Source organism: Salvia hispanica, chromosome 6 (genome assembly GCF_023119035.1).
Source record: "Salvia hispanica cultivar TCC Black 2014 chromosome 6, UniMelb_Shisp_WGS_1.0, whole genome shotgun sequence".
In the NCBI taxonomy this organism is placed as follows: domain Eukaryota; kingdom Viridiplantae; phylum Streptophyta; class Magnoliopsida; order Lamiales; family Lamiaceae; genus Salvia; species Salvia hispanica.
Genome location: NC_062970.1, coordinates 29,782,851 through 29,807,109, shown reverse-complemented (window position 1 = coordinate 29,807,109; position 24,259 = coordinate 29,782,851). Strand labels below are relative to the sequence as shown.

Below are 24,259 nucleotides of genomic sequence, written 5' to 3'. Positions count from 1 at the left end.
TTGGGGAGTAGTTCCATTTGCTTTTTTTAAAAAGTCTCTTCCCAAATTTGAATGAGATGGATTTTTTTGGTAATGAATTATCAATTAGAATTGTTTAGATGATAATTTGATAATGGATTTCATGAGCTAATAATAATTTATCTTTGATTCCGCATCCTAGGATTCTTGGAAATTTAAAGAAAGCCAGTTTATAGAATATGTGTTCAACTATTCTTAAACTATTGTATTCCCAAACATGTTCAATCTTTGCATCATGAATAGATTTTTTTTTAGTCCCCTAATTCATAAGATAGAATTGAATATTAGAATAAATCAAATGTTTTTTTCCGTGAATGTTTGGAGTAAAAATCTCATCTCTTGTTTTGTCTTCTTTTGTTTATTTCTTTTTAAATTTTTGTTGCTTATCTTGAAAAAACAAAAACTTAAACCCAAAACACTTTTTTTTATGTATTTTGTTTGCTTTAAATTTAAACTTGGCCCTTTCCCGTGGATCAAAACCTTAAATTACTACACAAGGTTTTAATCTTGGAGTAAAATGATACTATTTGGGTTAATTAATTGAACTTTAGTGAAAAATTATTTTGTTTTGATAGACCTAAAATTTACACATCAGGCACCTCTATTTATAAGGGATAATAGAGAGCCGTAATTCTAGTAAAAATAGAAAAAAATATTCCATAAGGAAATATCTTCTAAAATTTAATAAATCTATCAAGGATAAATACTTCTAGAAAAAAAAACCCCAAATAGGGAAGATATTTGGGCCCAAATTCACAATTATCTCATATGAGAAAAAAGATTAGTTTTAATACAATAAACAACACATATATAAAAATATTAATTTGAGCACTTGGCCACTTGCTCACCACACACAACCACACTAACTTTTTGATAAGAAAAAAACTAGTATCTACCTAGACCAAGATTAGTCCCATCAACCCCTAGTTGTTTGCAATACTCTATAACTGAACCGAGACTGACCGTGCTGGGGTTCGCCCCATCACATTCTAGTGGCCCATTTACAGCTCGAATGGTCTCCCCAAAAAACCTTTTTCCAGAAGTTTTTAAGCATGACACGGTTATCCAAAACCAAAGACCTGTCTTGAAGAGACAACGCCTTGCGCCACAATCTCCGGGTGGAACCCTCAAACCCTATGTTTTTTTCCGGTGTCGAGTTTTAGTTCCAGACAGCTGCACCGACCTCTTCCGTAGTCCTTCCCCGTTTGCATGGGTATGCCGTTTTTCCCTTTTCACAATAGTTTGCTGCTTTTTATGCTCCATTTATTTCCTCTATATAGCACATATCTGCATGCAATCAAAATTTGTAAACACAATATAACAAAAAAAATTAAACGAATTAATTGAAGTTAATACGACAACTTACTCCGGTCTCATGTGTGACATGAGCAAAGAAGGCTGCGATTTCCGTCGGGGAGCCAGTGGTCCCGAAAAGTGGATACGAGCGGGCAGCCTCGAGAAATGCTGCACGGGTATGAATCCTGGGCCCCGGGGCAGCCACCGCCAGCCTTATTAGCGATACTGCTGAAGAACGCATCCGTGACAATTTTGGGAGAGTTTGTGCCGTTGCTACCCTGAGCTGTGAGGAGGCAAGGCCACTTTTGCAGCCTGTGCTGCAATACGTGTCACCGGTGCCACAGAACCATGTTGGCTGCAGCACAGGTTGAGGCACAGCCGCAGTTCTGGCCGGATATTTTGTCCTGGAGGGCCCCGGCATGAGAACTGCGGCCAGCAGAAATGATATTATGTATTGAAAATAGTCATTTTTAGCTTAAAAGATGGATGAATGAAGAATTGCTGAGTTGGTGTAGGAGAAAGAGAGGACTGAGATGTATTTATAGTGAAATTGTGATAGCCTTTGTTATGTTACTTTCATTTTTTATATTTTTTTGACCTTGTCAACAAATGTAATTAGTGGACTTAGTCGTCTCCAAAAAATTGTTCTTTTATTGCCAGTGGTATTAGTTTCTTGCTTGTTTCAATCAATTTATGTGAAAACTACCCAGTAGTGTATAACGTTATAGTATTAGATTTATCAAAATTAAATCTGCAGCAAGCAGACACTAATATGCATGAAAAACATTTCCATGCCGAAAGGATCAAAGGAACAAACACACACATACATACACATATATTATAATCAGTCCCAAATTTATACCACAGGATCATATAATCTAATTGGTCAATAAATTTCCACGTAATAGGAGATTATTTTCGAAAAAAATCGATAAGGGTTATAGTAGACAGTCATGATAGTACTACTCCATATTATTATGATAATTTGTGTAAATGCAAATATATGGGGTCGAACATATTCAAAATTAATGACCTACACTAATTTGATTTAGATTTTCTCAAAAAGAAAAGAAAAATTTTAAAAAATATTTACAAAAACTATTTTGAACACAAATTCAACTCGTTGATTATAGTATTTTTATCTAAGTTCATTATTCTCCATCAGGTTGATGATTTATACTGTATTCTGTCTCTTAACCCCTATGTTTATATACGCTTGAGGCACACTGCCATGGAGTCGCAAGTGGAGTATTATTTTTGTCAACTAGTGTTTTAGTTTATTTGAGTACACTTAATAAAATATTTATATGGTTAAAGAACACTAGTCCAGTGGCTGCTATTATTTACTTATATGTATGACTCAAATCTCGTGACTGAATTGGAGAATTGGTCTGCCGTGGAATCTCTACAAGATACAAACGGATGAGATTATTTTATTTTTACATTTTTCTTTCTTATCTTCTTTTTTTTGCAGTAATAAGTTATATTGTTGTTATTAGGTGTTTGTCCAAAATTTAATGTCTTATCTATCCTAGGAGAAAAACAAGTACCAAACAAAGGCAATGTATAATATTTTCACTATTATATCACACGAATAGAAAGGATTTGTGCCCTTTGTTTATGTCTTTAGTTTTTAGTTTCCGACTTCCTCCCATCCTACCATGTACTACTTGCCAATTTAAAAAGAATAACTACAAAAAAGTTTTGGATTATTTGGGTTATCTCATGAATGGCTCCAACTTTAAAAATATCATCAAGATTCCCTTGGGCTAAGGGTTAACATAAAAAACGGGCCCTTTTTCAATGCTTTGAATTTAAAATGCCCTTTGAGAAGTTTGGTTTAAAATTTGGTCTTTTTTCACTTTAAAATTTTAAATTGATATTATTTCGCTTATATACTAAATCCGATATTATTTCAAAATTATCATTCTTCTTCCCTTTTGTCATCCTTCACTTTGTTCTTTATTTCAATATTAGATTTAATTTATAAAATTAAAAGTTTATATTTTGATTTTTAAATATCAATAATTTTTTTTAATTAAAGCTATTAATTCATGGACACTATAAAATATTGATTAAAACTATTAATTTTGGTTATTTAATATTGATTAAAACTATTAATATTGATTAAAACTATTAATTTTATATAGGAGTAGTTTTGTTGAAATTTTCTAGTAATTTTGATTGTTTTCAAATTAATATACGAAAAATTACATTAGTCTTACATTAGATGCATATTTATTTAGAAAAAATCGTGTTATATGATCTATTTATGATTAAAGGTATTAAATATTGATTAAAACTAAGGCGTTGTTATATCTTATTGATTAAATATTAGATACTATCAAATATTGATTATGCTATTAATTTTTTTTATTTAATAATGTTTATAATTAAAAAAATTATTGATATTTAAAAAACCCAAACAAAGTGAAAGATGACAAAAGGGAAAAGAATGATAATTTTGAAATAATATCAAATTTAGTACGAATCAAATTATATCGATTTAAAATGTTAAAATTGTAAAAAGACCAAAATTGCCCAAACCCTCCCGTTAGGTTTGGGATAACAAAACATGTTTGGGAAGTAAGTTTCGAGAATAGAATCTTGCTTGTATACATAAAACTCTACAATCCAATTTTAACCCGATTCGATTATTCGAGGCCTCGCCCCGAATAGAATCACTATTATTATTACATTGTGTTTGCTTGTGCATTTATAAGATGTTTTAAAACATTTAAATGCATAGAAGTAAACAAAGTCTAAGCTTTTTGCTTAGTAGACCGTTGGGGGCGTCGTCACTTTAGGTAACAGGGTCGATCTATGCAATGCTTTGCAAAAAAAAAGAAGAATTTCACAACCTAGATAGGCTTTGGCTACCTATCGGAAATGTTGAATGTCATCCATATTTCTAAGCTTACCCAAATAAGATGACATTGGTGTGGTATAGCACCGAACGATCTAAAAAGAAGACGTGTCTTTATGCTATCTATAAAAACTAGATCTTGATAAAATACTATTTCTTAATCTACATATGTTAGCATTGAGCATAGGGGATTGATTATGCACTACTTGACTTATCAAATGGGGAAGCTGCAACCCAATAATCCCATATATTGGGTAGTGGGGATTAATATCTACGGGGCTAGGATTGCTATTATGTTGAAACGTCAGCAGGTGAGTCTCGCTTTGATAAAAGTCCTCAAGAGGAGCTCGAACAAGGTTTTATTATTCTGAACGTCGTTGGGAGTTTTATTACTCTATGAATAATAAATAAATGTTTCTTGCAAGTCCACTTTTGGAATTAATAAGATATTAATTAATTTCCCAAATTAATTAATTAATGAACATTTATATCTTAAGCGGGGGAAATAAATAATAAACAACAAACCGATTACTTGTTTTTCGGTTTTGGATGGGGAGAGTTCAATATTACTTGAGTGGCTTGTAATTTTCCCAAATAACTTGTATTAAATTGTGGGTTAATTTAATTAGAAAAAAGCAATTTGGGGGGACCCCATTCCCAAAACCCCAAAGACCCCCCGTCTGGGCCCAAAAGGAACTTAATAAAAATAAAAAAAAAAAAGGAACAAATCATTCATTATTATTACTCAAAATTTTTTCCCCCCCTTTCATCTAGAGGAGTTAATTTTCTCCCCCAATTGGAGAAGGATTTCCTTTTTCTTTATTCGAGCCCAAAGATTTTGATAAGGCCCCCCCCCGATACGAGATACGCCCGGGAACCCCAGAGAAGGTGGGTCTATATTGAAGATCATGGGGAAAAGGCGCAGCAATGACATTTTTTGGGAGAATCAAACGGTAACCCAAACCGTAGAAATCTGTTTGGGATTTATATTTTTCTTTTTTCCTTCTTTATTCGAGTCCTAGATTTGATAAGATCACCCCCCCCGATATCGAGATACGCCAAACCCGAGAGAAGGTCCGTGGTCTAGATTGAAGATCATCGTGGAGAAGGCGAGCAATCGCGATTCGGGAGAATCAAAATCGGTAACCCAAAACCCGTAGAAATCATGTTTGGATTTATTTTTTTCAAAGCTAATTTTTTTGGTTTAAGTAATTTTTGTTTAAAAGTAATTGATTAATCGTAAGGGTCAAATAGATCCACGCCTTTTTATTTGTTTTGCAGTTTCCCGAAGGGGCCCAAACCCCGACCCCCCCAAAAAAATGGATAAATGTTATCCAAGAAGTAGTACCCTATATGATATTTTCAGAGTTTGGTAGTAAATTCAATATTCGGTGTCCTTTCAGCATATAATATATAGTGACAATGAGTACTATTTCTTGAAAACTTTTATTAAATTAGAATTTTGTTATGTCTTCAATATTATGAAAGAGTATGAATATAATTAATTGTCCCTTAAATAAATTTAAACCTAAAATAAAACTATACTTTAAAGCAAAAATGAAAATAGAAAACACAAAGAAACCCTAGAAAGGGCAAAATCGGAAACACAAGGCACAGCAAAGTGCCGCAGCCTACTCTCCAACACAAGAAAATAAACCTATCCCCATTTTGCCTCTCTATTTATATCCAACCAAATCCCCCTTCCATACTTTCGATCCGTCGCTTCTTAATTAAACATCTCATATTTTGATCAATTCAATCAATCCTTGTTCTTTCAAAATTCAGTAAAAGATGGAGGAAATCACAGAGGGAGTGAGCAACATTGCCATCGCTGGAGATACTCAGAAGAAGAACCGCATCCAGGTGTCCAACACCAAAAAGCCGCTCTTCTTCTACGTCAATCTCGCTAAGGTACGGATTGTTGGATTTCTTCTCTGCTTTCATAAATTATTGATTTAATTTGTTTGTGCGTGTTACGATTATGATAATGAGTCTGAATTATATTTTCTGGATCTGAAATTGAGAGATTTGAATTTTGTGCAGAGGTACATGCAGCAGCACAATGAAGTGGAGCTTTCGGCTCTTGGAATGGGTACTTTTCGCCTCATTTTTTTTGGTTGTATGTATTGTATATGTATATAAGGTGTTTATTTTAGCATTCTCATCCTTGATGCTGGTTGATCCGAGAGATGATGTTGGAGGCACTAATATATTGTCAATAATATTGTATTATATTTTTGTTTAGCTATTATTGATGTTGATGCTACATGTTTGTGAAATGCTGTTTACCTTCTGTGTTATGTACAAAACTACAGGTCTGATTTATATGTGGTTCATCTCTTCATTAGGTTCGTTTCAACCTATTATCAGTCATGCTGCTACCTTTAGTAGCTATAGGAGATGTGCACAAACTGAATCAATTTCTAGCTCCTCTTTCATTTATTTCGAAGACTCTCTCTAATATAAATTGGTGTTTCTATAGTATAGTTTTTACTATCACTTGATTATAGTCTCAGTATATTCAGTAGACTTCATTTGAACAACCATCCTATCTTTGTTAATCATGGATGATGGATAGCTACTCAATAATAACCCTAACTATACATTTTGATATGCATACTAACATTGAAATTCAGATGGTACATATTTTCCATTCCTTAGGCATAAGGGAGAACAAAAATCCGGGGTAAAACTGTGGCTGTTTCTAATGTAATTTTTCATGAGGAATATTTACATTACATTTACATGTGCACATGCAATTACTAATATCCTTACTCTTAGCATCAAATTTTAAACGTGTCCTAAAACTCACTTTATGAGTATCATGAGCATGAGCCTTATATCAATATTCTATTAAGCAAGTTCCTGTTCCAAAAGTTGTAAGAATGTCTCTCTAATTAAATTTACGTCTCTCTAATTAAATTTACATCGATGTAACATCACGAGCCAGCTTTTGCTGGTTTCATATTTGATTTTATTTATGATAAATGAAGTTGTCTGTCTGGTTTGACCTTTACTTTTGTTTTGTGTCTATGCTTGGCTCTTCTATTTGACCTTAGGTGTGGTTTTTGATCTGGGTGTTTTGAGTTAGTTCCTGTACTTGTGATGAGATTATCCCTCCATAGAACTGAACAATTGTAGCCTGTTATATTTAGGTTTCTCTCCGGAATCCTGATTATTGTTTGTCTTATTATTACTGTGGCCCATCCATCATGCTCTTGATAGTGATTTCAGAAAGCATTTACTGAAGGTTTCCAAGTATTCACTTATATATCATACTACTATTTCTAAATTGCAGTAATATAAAAAATGCGAGTTTCACTTAGTTTTTCAATATTGAAATTGATCATTTCCATATATTTGCAGCCATATCAACAGTTGTCAGTGTTGCTGAAATCCTGAAGAACAATGGATTTGCAGTTGAGAAGAGTAGGACTCAGTTTTAACTCCTTTTGTTTTATCATTATGTAGCTCATTCTTAGATATATAAGATCATATTCTAGGTTATTGACATAAACAATTTGACACACTGCAGAGATCATGACTTCTACTGTTGAAATCAGAGACGAGTCTAGAGGACGACCCATCTCGAAAGCGAAAGTAAGTTTGTACTATTTGTCTGTCAATTGTACAACTGCTGCTAAAATGCAATTAAAGATATCTACTAAATGTTGGATGGTTCAAATCTAGTAAAAAGGTCACTCTCTTGGAATATATTTTGAAGAGATAGCTACCTCACCTTGGTTACTGATTCTGTTCTGTCTCGATCCGATAAGATTATGTTTCATATGGGCTAAAATTTGATGCACTCCTGATTATGTTACCTTTAAAAAACTAATCAACTACTTTTTCTAATCTTCAACCAAATCTACACCAGCCATGATTCTGTTCATCCCCAAATATAATGGAAGTATGTAACACTCATTTTTATAGTGCAACACTTTTGTTTTGTTGTATTTCTTGAAGATTTGAGTTGTAATTTCATTATCTGAAGAAACTCTTCAATTTGGGCAAATTATGATTATCTTACAAAACTTTATTTTAGAATGATTTTAAGTTACTAATAACACATTTAAAATTGCACGCGTCTGGAACAGATGCTGAAATATTTTGGTCAGTTTACACATCCTGAGTCGTGGCTGAGACGGATAACTTTGGATATCACATCTACTCACTATCCAATATTGCTAACAAAATTCTAATTTGTGGTGTACTCTTTTTGTTTCTGCTACCCTTTACCTTTAGTTGTCATGGTCATGGGTGGTTACACATGCTGCTACATTTTTTTTACCAAAGTTTCGTATAATGTTGCTTTACTAATTTATGTTTAAATTTGCTTGTTTACATTTTGATAATTAGATTGAGATAGTGCTGGGAAAGACAGAGAAATTTGATGAATTAATGGCAGCTGCTGCAGAGGAGAGAGCGGGAAATGGTGAAGAGCAAAGTTAAATGTGTTTTGTTGATCATGGTTTTTTTATACTATATAATTTGAGCTGATATTTGAATGCATTTTCGAAGTAGAACTCTAGTTGTAGTCAGTCTAGGATTTTGAGTGCAGTCAGCCGGCAGCTGTGAACAGAATATCTCTGTTAGCGTACAAAACATTTTCCTTCAATTCAAAATTCAATTTTCTTGTCACTATCATTTACTAATATGGAGTACTCCTACTACTTTTTTTATAATTGTGTTAGACTTAGAAGCAAACCTTGTGTTACCTTTTATTGTACATTTCTTTTCACTATTTGCCCAAATATATTATGTGGAGCAAACCTTCTATTCTTGTCCGAAGGTTGTTGAGTTTTATTTCTGTTAGTTCCACGTTAGTTTAGTCATTTATTTGGAAAAAAGCTTTAGATAAGATAGTACATTAGATACCATTTTTATGATTAGCGGAAACTAACCTTTTTTGTGATTTAAATGTAAGTTTATCCTGGAATGTGAAAAATGTCATTAATAAAAAAATGATTGCTAAGTGGAAAACCAATTCGAATTGGAATAAGAAAGAACACAAGGTGTTAAATTGTTGGCCAGAGGAACTGCCACATATAGTATCACATTAAATAACCAAGCCAAAAAATTTAAGGTTGAGACTACAAGATGACGAATTTCCATACTATGATACTATACTAAAATTAGCCTCATCTTACCTTATTCGATAAACGTTTACCAACATTACCAACAAGCAAATCTCTGGACTGATTAGAGATTCATAAGCCAAAACCAATGAGGCTAAAACTACATGGCAGCATATCAATAAATTTGGATAAATGTTTATCTCTAGTTCATTTATTCTTTCCAGTTTTAGTAGGTTTAGGGGTGTTTGTATTATCATGGCCTTATTAATACAGGAATATTTTTGATCATTAGTTGTAGTAGTGGTTTGTGTTACTTAGTGAAAAGGAGAAATCTTGATGCACAATTCTACCTGAATCACTCGGAAAACTCAATCACAAACTTATACTTTTGTGATTTGATGATAATATAAGTAAGTGAGTGCTCGGAGTCAGAAATGACAAAATATATGTTTAAACAATGGGAACAAGAAAGTTCATAATGAATGAAGAGAACCTAATCAACCATTGCTCTGTTCTGATGAACAACAAATTACCCATTGCGTTTACTCTAAACTCATCCTGCACCCGAGCTCGGATTGCCGCCTCTCCCCATTGTTGTCATAAGTGAGTGCGTGCGTAGAGATGCGTTTATCATAGAAATTCCATTGACTTATTATAACTATCCAACTGTTCAATAACATAGCTAGGGACATTCAAGGATTTAAGTCCAATTATAACAAGGATTGTATCAAGTGGTATTTAGTATCCTCTTTTGCAACTTTGTTCTATCTTTCAAATTTCCGCAAAGAGCCTTTGAGGTCGTAAAAAATGGATAAAAAGAGTTAGTTTTTATTATCTAAAAAATGGATCTCTTTATCAAGTTCAAAGAACTACTTTATTTGGGTATAATTGATTCTGAAAATATATATTTAGTTCTTAGTTGTATTATTGTTTTGTTTTAGTTCAGGCCATTCATTTAATTTAGCAACCCTCTTCTATGTCCTTCTCTCCTCATCATCCTAATCCCAAATGATTAGTGCTAAATGCTAATGGTTTTGATGTCTAACTGTGTTGACAAACATTCTGCATACTTTATCAACCGTGCCAAGGGAGCTGAACTTAATTGAGCACACCTGTTAGAAGGAGTAAGATTGTATTGTAGATTGATTACCTCTATATTTATCCATACAAAATTTTGATGTGATTGATCCTTGATGTTATTGGTTTTGTTGATACCAAAGAGCTAAGCCTGTTATAATTGATCCCGGCCTTTGTAGCATTCAAAAGTCTAGCTTTTATTGGATCACTTAATCCTACATGAATTATCATATGATAATTAGTCATGATAATCGAACGGCACCTAAGTTTACCAGCTCCCGTTCAAGCACTAGCTCACTAAGCATGTACTACTACTAATATGTAATCTAATTTGTACAAATATAGTTTTAAGTTTATAGAGATTTGATATGCCGAGCGACATTTTGTGAGCGGCATTTGAGCGCCTCTCTTCCCGTCACTTCTCTCTCTCTTTATCACTTTCCACACGTCCTCTTTCTCTCTATGCGATTTCATTTCTCTTTGTTTTTCTTCCATATTTATCTCTCTTCTTCAATTCTAAAATCGAATTTATTATTGGCGAAATCTATATAAAACAATCTCTCTGTGCCTCTGCAAAACTCAAAATTACTCCCTACCATGTTTTTTTTCTTGCTCAATTCTACATATTTTTGTTACAGTCAAAACCTATGCTAAAATCCGTAAACATATATGATAGCACAAAAAAGAAAAAGAAGAATAAAATAGGTGTAATTCAATTGCTACTCTCGTCAATTGGCAGCGTAATTTATTAGGGAGAAAAAGTCCAAATAAAAACCTCTCCTCAAGCAAAACCTTGAAACTTTTCCCATCCTTCATTATACTAATTAAGATCAAAATTGCCGGAAAGAAATCGGTTCCAATAGGATTTAAAATTTCAATTTAGAAAAAACAATGACATGCTTGGGAATTTCAATCCGGATGATGATATACTTTGGAATTTCAATCTGGATGATGATATACTGGAATTTCAATCCGGATGATGGAGAGGTAATTTCACAAATGAGTTTGTATGTCATAAAAAATGTGCATATGGGTTTTGATTTCATGGAAACTAGAGAAATGGCAAGAAGAAGAGAATCACCGATTGCAACAAATTTCTCCTAGAAATTGCACTTCTCAATTGACACCAGTAACAATTGAAAATCAGAGCTCTTTTCCTTTATTTTTGAGGTGTCGTAATCTTCAGCACCAGTAACAATTGAAATTGGATTGTTACGATCACAAAACTTAGGTGCCAGCTGGAGTGCCACGTCAGCTGCTAAAACAGAAATGAGAGAGAAGGCAAAAATGAGGAGTATAAATACAGGGATGGATCCTCTGCTGTGTTAAAAAACACAGCAGAGGGTGCTGTGCTTAAAACGCACAACAATTTCTTTTAATTTTTATTTCTTTTATTTTGCATATTAAAATACTTATAAATTGTAATTATGACGTAATAAATATTTGTTTTTATATATATGAAGTACTAAAAATATTATGAAATTAAATATATATGAAGTACTAAAAATATTATGAAATTAAATATTTTATATGTACATAGTATATTACTTTCTTCGTCTCGCAAAAATATACATTCTTTCTTTTTCAGTCCATTCCACAAGAATATATACTTATTAATTTTGGAAATTTTTTTTCTTTAATAAGGTGGGACTCATTCTTCACTAATAATTCTATATTTATTTTTTCTCTCTACCACTCTCTTACTTTTTGAACTTTGTTTTAAAATTTATGCCGAACTAAATCGTACTATATTCTTTGGAAACGGAGGGAGTATTATATTTGTAAATTGTAACTATGATGATAAATATTTGTATAACTCAATTTATAAATATTTTATTCTTTCATATTGATTCACATAAAATTTTTAATTTTATTTGGAGATGTTCATATTTGATCATTTCTCCTTCCACGATTAATTGACACTAATTTATTTTGTCGTCCAACCACAATTAATTGATATCACTACTTTTTACTATTTTTGGGAATGGACTTCACATTCCACTAACTTATCATATTCACATTTTATCATAAAATTAATAATATAAAAGTAAGACTCACATTTTACTAATCCTTCCAACCCATTTTTCATTATATTTTGTATGATTCATACGTGTCAAATCAAACAAGCTCAATTAATCATAGACGCGTTAAGATATTTCATACTCTTATTAAGAAAAATGAAATACACAAATGTTTATATCATACTTACAATTTATAAGTATTTAAATATACATATAATATTTGATTTTATAATATTTTAGTATTAAAATAAATGAAAATATGCAAAATTAAAATAATATTTTGCATTACTATAATAGCATGGAATGCGTGTACATGTCTATCTACTTTACATAAGGCTGTATATGGGCCGGCCCACAGTAAATTAAATAATGAATTAAGTTGATTAGATTTGCTGCGTTTCATAGCCATTGTTGTGCGTTTTAAGCACAGCACCCTCTGCTGTGTTTTTTAACACAGCAGAGGATCCATTCCCGTATAAATACAGAGGCCATCTTCTTCAATTGCAGCCATGAAAATAGTGTGTTAGCTTGCGAGCTAGGGTCATCGTGAGAATCCGGTGACGGTGATTCTCCGTTGAGCTCGGGCCGAGGATCGTGGATCCGAAGCACTTACATCTTAGCTTAGTTCGCAATTTCATTATCGTTCGATTCCTTGTTCTTGATCATTTGAATCTATCAATTCATCAGTATTACATTACGCAATTGGTGTTATTAGTTGATTACACTTGAGTTTTGTTTTTATATAAGTTGTGGTGTTGATCTTGTTGATTTGGCATTGATTGGTGGTGTTGTGGTGTGGTTGTGGGAGTTGTTGTTATTATCAGTTATCTTTAATGGTCGTGCGTAGGTGTGATTGAGCTTGCGATTCCCGGTTCTTCATAACTAAAATCGCAACAAATGGTATCTAGAGCCAACGTTCCTCGGAAAATGACATCGGCGACACGATTGACGGAGCGGGAAGATAAATTGGAGTGGGAGAATATATGGGAGAGAGGATTAGGGCATCTTTGTAAAATCCATCGAGAACAAGAGGCGAGAAATTAGATAAGATACTGAGGTCACTTCAAGATTTGCTCAGCGATGGAGACGAAGGATGCGTTCGTATTTGTAAATCACAATTGGAGCTTCCTAAATTCTCCCGGCAGTCTGGTTTTCATAAATCGATTGATGTTGATCTAGCAATTGCTGATGAAGATCTAATGGAGCAACATAGTGGGAGATATGAAGAAATGGATATAGATTTGAAGATCGGAGTGGAGGTAAGCGGCGACTCAGAGTGGCGAGCTCAGAGGAGCCGCACAACTCAAAGTCGACGGAGGTGAACTCCATTGACTCTAAATCACACGTTTTGAGCTTCTCTCATAACTCGGCATATTATTCAGTGAGAAATTCAGTGAGAGATTTAGATCTTTCTAAAATTGTGGACGATGGTTCAGTGCAGGCAACTTAGTGGTGTTGTTGAGGAAGAAGCGATGATGTTAGGGAAGGATGTTATTGGTAATTCTGAAGAATTTGGAAATTGGATTTTCATTGCAATTTTGTCTTGATGCAAGGGTTAGTGGTGGAAAAATCGACCATGGTCGGAGTGATAAAGGGCATGGAATTAGAGCGGGAATCAACTCGAGGGCGAATGTCTATCTCATGCTTGACAAAATGCCTCATTGAGAGAGATGAGTTGTTATTTCACCTATCTTAGCTATTGTTGTGTGCACAATGTGTTTGTTGTTGTTATCCTAAGCAAGGGTAAAGATGAAGCTAGAAGAAGGAGCTCCCAGAAGTTCGTCCTCATGATTTCTTGAGGATAAGGAATATCAAATTGTACGTGAACATGGTTGCATAGTATCAAATTGGTTGACAATGGAGGTGAAGCATAAGAGAAGATGTCCTATACCAATTTTATTGCAAGTTTGGTATTTAAGACTATGTTGATTTCGCTTTCATGGTAATCATCCTTCGAAGTGGCTGTCCATTTGGGTTACTATACCTATAGGAAAGATGAAGCTCATATTTGTTTTCTTTGTAAGTTGTTTGGTCTTTAAAAGATGGGGCATGACTAGAGCTACTCATATGCGGAAAATGTTTTGGAAGTGCTTAAGGGCTAAGAAGGCTGCGAGAGGGGAATGGGGGTAGTGAGGAAATAAGCTTTGCCAAAAGTGAGGAGGGTGAATATGCTTACACTCTTTCTATTGATTCACACGATGGAAATTTGGAAGGAAATTTAATGAAGCAAATAAGATTTGGTTATGAGGTTATATCGGAGGAGTTTAAGGATGAAACGAGAAAATGTCATGGGAAATTCTTCTCCTTTGATGTTTACACATGGTGATCGACAACACTTGGAAGGCGAGGGAAGAATTGGTTACAGAAATTTAAGGAGTTGTGCGGGTGATCGAGAAATGTACTTATCGGCAATGTTGAGGATTCTTGTCTTCGACCTTGTTGTGGACTATTCTTGTTGTTTGGTTACTAGAAAATGTGGATGGACTATCAAGAAGATGAGTGGAGATCAGCTCTCGTAAACCCGGAGGAGCTCGGGAAGAGGGTCGACTATATGACCAAATTGAGAGAATTGTGGACTAAGCTTGTAGGAAGTTTGTAGGCTTAAAAGGAAAAAAGAGGATTCTAATGAGAGGAATTTCCAGTGATTATCAATGAGAGTCACGGGATCAATCGAAAGTATGTTCATATGGGTGAGAAGCACCTGCTACATCCGATGCTTACGGAGTTGGTTATGATGCGGTAGGCTGGTAAGATGAAGTTAGGAAAGATGAGACACAAGAAGCTTGGTTCCCTTGATTCCTTGCGGACTGAGGAATCTTGGGAAAGTTGTTGCAATCCGCAAGTCATCGTCGTCATACAAGTTGAGGTGGAGAGGAATAAGCCACGTCGGCATGAGAGTTATAATGGAATCAGCAAAGCCAAACGAGAAAGAAAAGAGGAGTCCTTGTGTGCTTGAGAGATGCAACCATGGTAAGAAGAAGGTCAATAGGCTTGTCTCCATGATTCCTTGAGGACAAGGAATCTTAAGAGGAGATGGATTGTTATGATCACAAAACTTATGTGCAGTAAGTGCCGTGTCAGTGCTAAAGCAGAGGAAATGAGAGAGAAGCGAAAGTGAGGAGTATTGATGCGTATTTTTAGAGTATCTAATTTAGTTCACACAAAAATCAAGTTTAATTAATTAACTCTAATAATACTCTGATCTTGCCAGGAATTACAACGTCGTTAGTAAATTTCAAGTGTCGATCCCACGAGGAGGTGAAGATTGTTTAAAACTTAAAAACTTAAAAGATGTAGCATAAAGATTTGATTTTGATTTGAAAGTTAAAGACAAAATAAAACTACAAGTTAACTAAAGAAAGACTATTCAAATGAGAAAATATGTCACTCAAGTTACTCACTAGGCTTGTATTGTTCTACACCTTTATCAAGCGAAACATATGAAGGGATTAAATCATCAACCTAATCCGCATACACTGAACATGTACGATGAGTAGTTCTTGATTAGTGAACACATAACTATGAACGATCTTCAAAGTCTATAAACTCTTGCCCGAGGCGCTAGAGAAATAAACACATCTACTACTAATCACCTACTTAATCCACTATCAAATTATCCTCTGAACAATTCTAATTAGATAGCATACCAACAATCAAACATTCCTAAACTATGTTAAAGAGACAATAGCAAAGGAAAGACAACCTTTACATTATTAGCAAAAAACATAGTGTATAAAAACATTAAGCACATTGTTGGTATCAAACACATGAGTTCAAAGGTGTAGAAACATCATACAAGCCTAGATTACAGCGGGCAACATGAAGGCTTGCTTCAATACGTGGTGGAATTTGCAACAAAAACCATAGGAAACATGCTCGTTAAGTGGAATTGGGATTTGGAGGCGGATCGTCGGAATGTTGGCGGAATTTCTTCCTTTTTCTTAACCACTCCTCTCTTTCTCTCTTTTTCTCTCCTTTTCTCGATGTCTGAATATGTGAATATCTTCCAAAAGCACATAGGAAACCAATTTGAAACCTAAAATTCGGCAATTTTCGAGAAAAACGCCCGACCGGGCAAAATGGTGCCAACCGGGCGTTTTTTATGCCAACCCGGGCGTTTCCACTGACCCCGGGCGTTTTAACTGAAAACGCCCGACCCGGAACGTTTTGCGGTTTTTGAGCGCCGAGCAACCTTGATCAAATGGTCATAACTTCTTCATCCGAGCTCCGATTGGCGTGCAATATACTCACGAGAAGCTATTTCAAAGACGAAGATAATGGTCGTAAGATAAAAGGATTTGGACACCATCTTGATAGGCAACGAACAGTTTCAATTAGACCCTACTCCACATGTACATCTATCAACTAATATAATAATCAAACCTTAATGATCAATTGATAGATGATTTAAATATACAAAATAGGAAAACTTGGAGTATAATTAGTATCTGTTGATTCAAATCAAGTATAAATACGAGAGACCATCTTCTTCAATTGCGGCCCGTAGAAATAGTATGTTAAGGCTTGCGAGCTAGGGTCATCGTGAGAATCCGGTGAGCGGTGATTCTCAGATTAGACCGGGCATAGGATGTGGATCCGCGGCATATACTTAGCTTAGTTCGCATTTCATTATCGTTCAATTCCTTGTTCTTATTTGATCATCGAATCTATCAAATCATCGGATATTACATTACGCAATTGGTGTTATTAGTTGATTCGCAGGTTCTCTTGTTTTGTATAAATTCTGGTGTTGATCTTGTTGATTTGGCGTTATTTGGTGGTGTTGTGGTGTGGATTGTGGAGTTGTTTGTGTTGATTATCTTGTGGATCGTGCGTAGGTGTGATTGAGCTTGCGTTTGATTCAACTACGCTAACTAAAATCGCAACATGGATCTCTCATACTTCGGCGTCGTAATCTTAATACGAAAATAATTTAAAAAGCTTGAAGGGACTATAGAGAGGAATTTCAGATCGGTTGAGGGTAAAGAGATGTGATAATTTCACATAATAGAGAGAGAGGTGAGCGTGTAAAATGGCCGTAAGGATCCTCATCCACTTTTCATAACTCCATTTAAATTCATCTGGCATCTCATAATACAATAAAATATATTATAATTATAATCAATTTTAATAAGTGATGATGGATTATTTTATTGTATTGTGAGAGGTGGATGAGGAGTGGGTAGGAAAGATGGCTTCTGACTAAATGGTAAACTCAAATGCCGCTCACAAATTGTCGCCTAAACCATATCAAATCTCTAAGTTTATACATAGAGATGATTAGCGCGTTTTGTTATTGTTATATCTTTACAAAAGAGGGAAAAAAAGAGGACTATTTCTCTGAATGGTGAGACTCTTAACAATTAGGTATGCTCTAACATTAATACGGTAAATTTAAACAAATTTATTAAGTAGTTGTAGTAACCGGTTAAACTTGTACATGAGGAGTATGATATTTCCCATTTATTCACTTCCCTTAGTCCACAAGAATATGTCTTATTTTACATTTTTTAGTCAGTCCCACAAGAATATACATTTTTAATTTTAGAAAGTCTTTTCTCTCTAATGAGGTGGGACCCATTCTTCTACTAATAATGCTTTAATTACGACCCATTTTTTAATCTTGTGGATCGTGCGTAGGTGTGATTGAGCTTGCAATTTCCCTTTGCGATTTCGTTCTTCTATAACTAAAATCGCAACATGGATCTCTTCTCTCATTCTTCTGAGGCGTCGAATCTTAATATGAAATTAATTTAAAAACTGAAGGGACTATAGAGAGGAATTTCAGATCGGTTGAGAATGAGAGATGTGATAATTTAGAAAAAAGAGAGGAGTGCGTGTAAAATGGCGTAAACCCCCTATTTTCCCCATTTTTCCCCCTTTTTCATAATACAATAAAATATATTATAATTATAATCAAATTTTTAAAAAGTGATGATGGATTATTTTATTGTATTGTGAGAGGGTGGGGGGTGGATGGGAAAAATGGGGTGAGGGGATCATTACCCGGGAAAATGGCGCTCAAAGGCTCACAAATTGTCGTCGGATATCAAATCTCTAAGTTTATACATAGAGATGATTAAAAGGGGTTTTTTTATTGTTATATCTTTACAAAAAAGGAAAAATAAAAAGAGGACTATTTCTGAATGGGGGGACTCTTAACAATTGGGTATCTCTAACATGTCGGATAAAAATTTAAAATAAAGTAGTTTAGAACCGGGTTTAAAATTTTACATAATATGATATTTCCCCAATTTATTCCTTCCAGTCCCAAGAATATTTATTTTATTTTTTGTCCCACAATAATATACATTTTTTAATTTTGAAAGTCTTTTCTCTCTAATGAGGTGGGACCCTTCTTCACTATTAATGCTTTAATTGACCAATTTTTTAATTTTTGGATTCGTATGTGGGAAAACTTGCGATTTGTTTTTCTATAACTAAAATCGCAACATGGATTCTTCTCTCTTCTTTTTGAGGCCGTAATCTTAAATGAAATTAATTTAAAAAAGGGAAGGGGCTATAGAGAGGAATTTAATCGGTTGAGAATGAGAGGTGGATAATTTCACAATGAGGAAAAGGGGTGCGTGTAAAAAGGCCGTGGGGCCCCCCTTCCTTTTCCCCCCCTTTTTCCCTCCACCTTTATAATACAATAAAATATTTTAATTTTAATCAATTTTAATAAGTGATGATGGATTATTTTATTGTATTTTGGGTGGATGAGTAGAGGAAAAAAGGGAGATCCCACGAAAAAGGGCGCTCAAATGCCGCTCACAAATTGTCGTCGGATATCAAAACTCTAAGTTTTATATAGAGATGATTAACCGTTTTGTTATTGTTATATCTTTACAAAAAAAAAAAAAAAGAGAGGACTATTTCCTGAATGGGGACCCTTTAAAAATTGGGTATGCTCTAACATGTCGGGTAAAAAATTTTAAAAACTATTAAGTAGTTGGAAGGGGTTAAACTTGTACAAGGGTAGATTTTATTTTCCTTTTAGTCCCACAAAAATATGCTATTTTATTTTTATGTCCCCAAAAAATGTACATTTTTTTAAATTTTTAAATTTTTTCTCTCTAATGAGGGTGGGGCCCATTCTTCACTAATAATGCTTTAATTAACCCTTTTTAATGTTGTGGATCGTGGAGTTTCATTTTCGTTCTTCCATAACTAAAATGCAATATGGATCTCTTTCTCATTCTTCCCCAGGCGTTTAATCTTAATATAAATTAATTTAAAACGAAAGGGGTTTTAGAGAGGGAAATTTTAGATGGTTGGAATGAGAGATGGATAATTTCCAATAGAGAGAGAGGGGGCGTTAAAATGGCCGAAAGGGTCTTCCCCCCAGTTCTTCTATAACTAAAATCGCAATATGGATCTCTTCTCTCATTCTTCTGAGGCGTCGTAATCTTAATATGAAATTAATTTAAAAACTGAAGGGATTATAGAGAGGAATTTCAGATCGGTTGAGAATGAGAGATGTGATAATTTCACAGAATAGAGAGAGAGGAGTGACGTGTAAAATGGCCGTAAGGATCTCCTCATCCACTTTTCCTACTCCATTTTTCATCCACCTCTCATAATACAATATAATAATATTATAATTATAATCAATTTTAATAAGTGATGATGGATTATTTTATTGTATTGTGAGAGGTAGATGAGGAGTGGAGTAGGAAAAAGTGGATGAGGAGATCCTTACCGGTAAAATGGGCGCTCAAATGCCGCTCACAAATTGTCGCTCGGCATATCAAATCTTTAAGTTTATACATAGAGATGATTAACTGCGTTTTGTTATTGTTATATCTTTACAAAAGAGGAAAAAAAAAAAAAGAGGACTATTTCTCTGAATGGGCTGGACTCTTAACAATTGGGTATGCTCTAACATGTAAAGATAAAAATTTAAACACTATTAAGTAGTTGTAGTAACCGGTTAAACTTGTACATGAGGAGTATGATATTTCCCCAATTTATTCACTTCCACCGTCCCACAAGAATATGTACTATTTTATTTTTAGTCCGTCCCACATGAATATACATTTTTTAATTTTAGAAAGTCTTTTCTCTCTAATGAGGTGGGACCCGTTCTTCACTAATAATGCTTTAATTACTTTTTCTCTCTACTCTCTCTTAGTTTACCGATTTTTACATTAAAATTTGTGTCGAATCCAAGCTGCATATTTTTTGAGTAAGGAGGGAGTGTTAGATAATTTCATGGTAAAAATTATTCAATTAACAAGGCCCTCAATGTAACCCTCTAATTGAAAGTAATTTTAATTTTCTTTTCTCACTTTTTTTCTTCTTCTTATAATTCCAAATATTCCTTTTAGTATATCTTCCCAATGTAGTGTTCTTTACTTAAAATTGATATGAACTTCTTTTGTAAGTCAGATTTCCACGTTTCTTATATGTGGAGAGTTTATTTTGTACTATTAACTTTGATTATCAGGTATAAAACTTTAATTGGTCTAATATTATAAAAAATTCGTGGTTAGTTAATTAGGGGACAAAACTATGGCCCAATTAAATAAAATAAAAGGGGTACATTTTATTTCAAAAGTAACGTGGAAATCTGACAGCGTATTTGACCCAGCTTTGTCTAAATACTCTTTGCATATTTGTCGGCATACCAAAAACCTTTCTTCTTCCGCGATTTTAAATCTTAATATCTTTTAAATTGAGTTTATCATATTTAATTTTGAAGTATAAATTTGTATAGTGTTTAGATTTATTGTACATGGACAAAATTTATTCAATACGCAACAAGCTTGAATGTCGTTTGCAAATTTTCCTTACCATAAATTTGTGTAAAAAAAACTTGTTTCTTCTTTGTATTCGATCCCTCTCATTTTTATTTAGTCTTCTATTGTGATTTCATTTTAATAAGGCTTCTAATTGATAACAATGTATATGAAAATAATTGATCAAAGTCAGAATCAATCTTAATAAAGTTAAAGCTAAGATCCGATCAAAGTAGTCTATCAATGTCCACATGCAACAACACGAAGGATGCCAAGATAGCTCACTTTTGCATCTTTCAAGGAATGCATAAACAAATGATTAGGTGAAAGTCAATTATTTGCGTCTTTTTCAAATATCATGGAATGGTAGCAATTAATATTTAATTGCACAATCTTAGTATCACACAAATAATGGAATGATAAAATTAATATTTAATTGCACACTCTTATTACACATGGCTCACAATGGCTCACACCAGTCATTTAGTTGCTATTCCAGAGTGACGTGAATGCACATCATGATTATGTATATCAATTAAAGGTTGGTTTATAAAAGTTGGGTTCATGCGATTCTTAATAATACATATATCCCACGGTTAAAATGAGACTCTAATTCTATTTACACATTTTTAATCATTTTTAAAAAATGTATATCGTCCATAATGTGACACGTGTTATATGGATGGAAAGTATTTTCTTTGGACAAATAAAAGTAAATACTGATTGGAAAGAGCTAAGGCGAATAAAAAGAAATAATTGGAAATACTTAAAATTTAAAATTTCGATGATAAAATTGCTAAAATATATATGAATGTTTGAGATGAAATACAAAATATTAGATTGAAAAGATAAAGAATTTTCATGGAGGTTTGATTGATGGTATAAGTTCATAAATTTCTTAAGAGTTTATTAGTATTTGACAAAATAAATTCCTACACGCTTATAATATAAAAAAAATAAACTATCCCAGTTCTTCGACGGTAACCTTTTTCCCACAATTTGAAGTAACATTCCGTTAAAAGCAATGCTATTATTGTAAGTTTTATTACCAAACTATGTCTTTCCAATTTTATAGACTTCAATATAATATTATCTCTCTCTTAATAAGATTTTCTAGCATAGATTTTCAAATATCCAACAACATGTTGACAATTTATCATGTGCTTCAATCCTTATAATAACGAATAACACACGCAGTGGCGGATCTAGGGGGGCAGCCGCGCAATTATTTTCCTCTTATCGGGACGTAAAATTACCATATTCGCCTCTTCCGTTTGCCTCTGGCATCACCCCGAACAATGAAAAAAATAGTCATGTTCGCACTAAATCAAGCTAATACTATATATTCCGCCCCCTCCATTTTCGGATCCTGGATCCGCCACTAAACACACATTTACAAGTTATGGTTACTTGAAATCTTACAACTAACATCTTCCAAGTTGCTGGAACTAAGATGTCAATCTACCGTCAAGTTCAATTCAGTCAACTTCATAAAATATATTCAGAAAATATATTCAGGTGTACCGTGTACATAAGTAGAATTAGAATTTTCTAGGGGTGGCAAAATGGGTAGCGGGTAACGAGTAATTTCCATTTCGACCCGATACCCGCCAGATATTGGATATCCGCTACCCGCTAACTCTAGATGTCAGGAGTTTTAGCTAATTTATTGGATTTATCGAGCTAAAAGCTAATGATGAAAATTAGTCTTTGTATTTATTATTAATAATTCTATATTTGTAAATAGTAAAATTAAATCATACTACAAGTATAATAAAATTCAAGATAAAAAAACATTCCAGAAAAAGTTCATAGAGATATTTATACTTAAATTCAAAAGCAATTAATTACTAATAGTGTAAATAAATTTAAAATTAAAATATTGGATAAGAATGACGTTGATAAATCTTGAGGTGTTGAATGATTTCACATACATAGGTGAGATGGATCTTATGCGTATTAAATTAAATCTTACATTTGAACAGTACAAGTTTCAACTTAAGTACATCAATTAGGCCCAGCTTGTTTTTGTAATTAAAACTGTCAATTAGACCTAGCTTTAAGAGTTAAAGAGTAGCTACTCTCAAGTAAAACGAGTTTAATGGACATTAAATTGATTGCTAAGTTTGACTATCCATATACGTAGACATGAATAAATAAATCTGATAGTACTACATTAAATATCAATCTCGAAAGAGGAGACACAAACTCCAAATTCAAATAGTACATCATCAAAATTCAAAACATATCTTGCACTGAAAAAACAATTACTCCCTCCGTCCCAATAAATATGAAACATTTGGTTTTTGGCATGAAATTTTATGCAGTGTTATTTTGTGAGTTGATGAAGAGAGAGTAAAGTAGGAGAGAGGGAAAAGTAGAGAGAGTGATGTTTCCATTTTAGTAAACGTTTCATTTTTAGTGGGACAACCCAAAAAGAAAAACGTTGCATTTCTAAGAGCATCGATAACGCGCCTGGACCGGGCCGCAAATCGCGAGTCCCGGCCCGAGAACAGCGTTGGAGGGGAGAGCGGCACGGCTCGGGACGGTCCCGAGGACGCAGTTGCGTCCCTGGGCCGCTCCCGGGGTCCGGCCCGGCTCGGCGTTACATGGCGTGGGACGTGCCGCAATACGGCCTGGCCGGCGTTGGAGGTGAGCTATTTCCGTCCCGGGCCCCAATTTCAGGAGGAAGAAGAGGGAGGGGGAGAGGAAGAAGAGGGAGGAAGAGGGCAATGGAGCCTCTCAATTTCTGATTTTTTTTGCATTTGGAATAGAAAGAAGAGGGATAGGGTGGGGAAGAAGAAGGGGGCGACCAGCCTCAATTTTTGATTTTCTTTGCATTTTTTTTTTTTTTTTGCATTTTGAAGAAGAAGAGGGGCGAGAGGAAGATGAATAATAGTAAAAAAATTTGCATTTTTTTTTGTTGTTCTATTTTTAAATTTTTTTTTATAATTAATTAATTTTGAATTAAAAATGATTTTTTCGGTTTTAATTGTTCAACGTATTCTATTTTACGATTAAAATATGTTGTGAAATGAATAGTTGTGGCCTGAGTTGTGGCCTGCGGTGTTAATGGAATTGTGGCCTGGAACCCCTAGTTTGAGGGAATGATGACGTGGAGGGGACTTGCGGCCCAAATCCGGGCCAGGGTTATTCATGCTC

The 24,259-nt window shown here is 34.0% G+C and overlaps 1 protein-coding gene and 1 pseudogene across 1 annotated transcript; one reads left to right on the top strand and one right to left on the bottom strand.

Moving 5' to 3' along the window:
• Positions 1-903: 903 nt before the first annotated feature.
• Positions 904-1,735, bottom strand: LOC125195098 (annotated as a pseudogene).
• Positions 1,736-5,858: 4,123 nt separating this feature from the next.
• On the top strand, positions 5,859-8,821 carry LOC125192564 (uncharacterized protein At2g34160-like). The gene is made up of 5 exons (XM_048090176.1): positions 5,859-6,091; positions 6,224-6,272; positions 7,547-7,609; positions 7,716-7,780; positions 8,540-8,821. The coding sequence occupies exons 1-5, from the start codon at positions 5,972-5,974 to the stop codon at positions 8,630-8,632; spliced, it is 390 nt and encodes a 129-aa protein (XP_047946133.1). The 5' UTR covers positions 5,859-5,971; the 3' UTR covers positions 8,633-8,821.
• The last annotated feature ends 15,438 nt before the right edge of the window (positions 8,822-24,259 follow it).

Bases quoted from the DNA above. Each gene is read 5' to 3' on its own strand.
- LOC125192564 (XM_048090176.1), top strand. From the start codon at position 5,972: ATGGAGGAAATCACAGAGGGAGTGAGCAACATTGCCATCGCTGGAGAT. The intron at 6,092-6,223 runs GTACGGATTGTT...AATTTTGTGCAG, and splicing joins TCTACGTCAATCTCGCTAAG to AGGTACATGCAGCAGCACAA. The intron at 6,273-7,546 runs GTACTTTTCGCC...ATATATTTGCAG, and splicing joins GCTTTCGGCTCTTGGAATGG to CCATATCAACAGTTGTCAGT.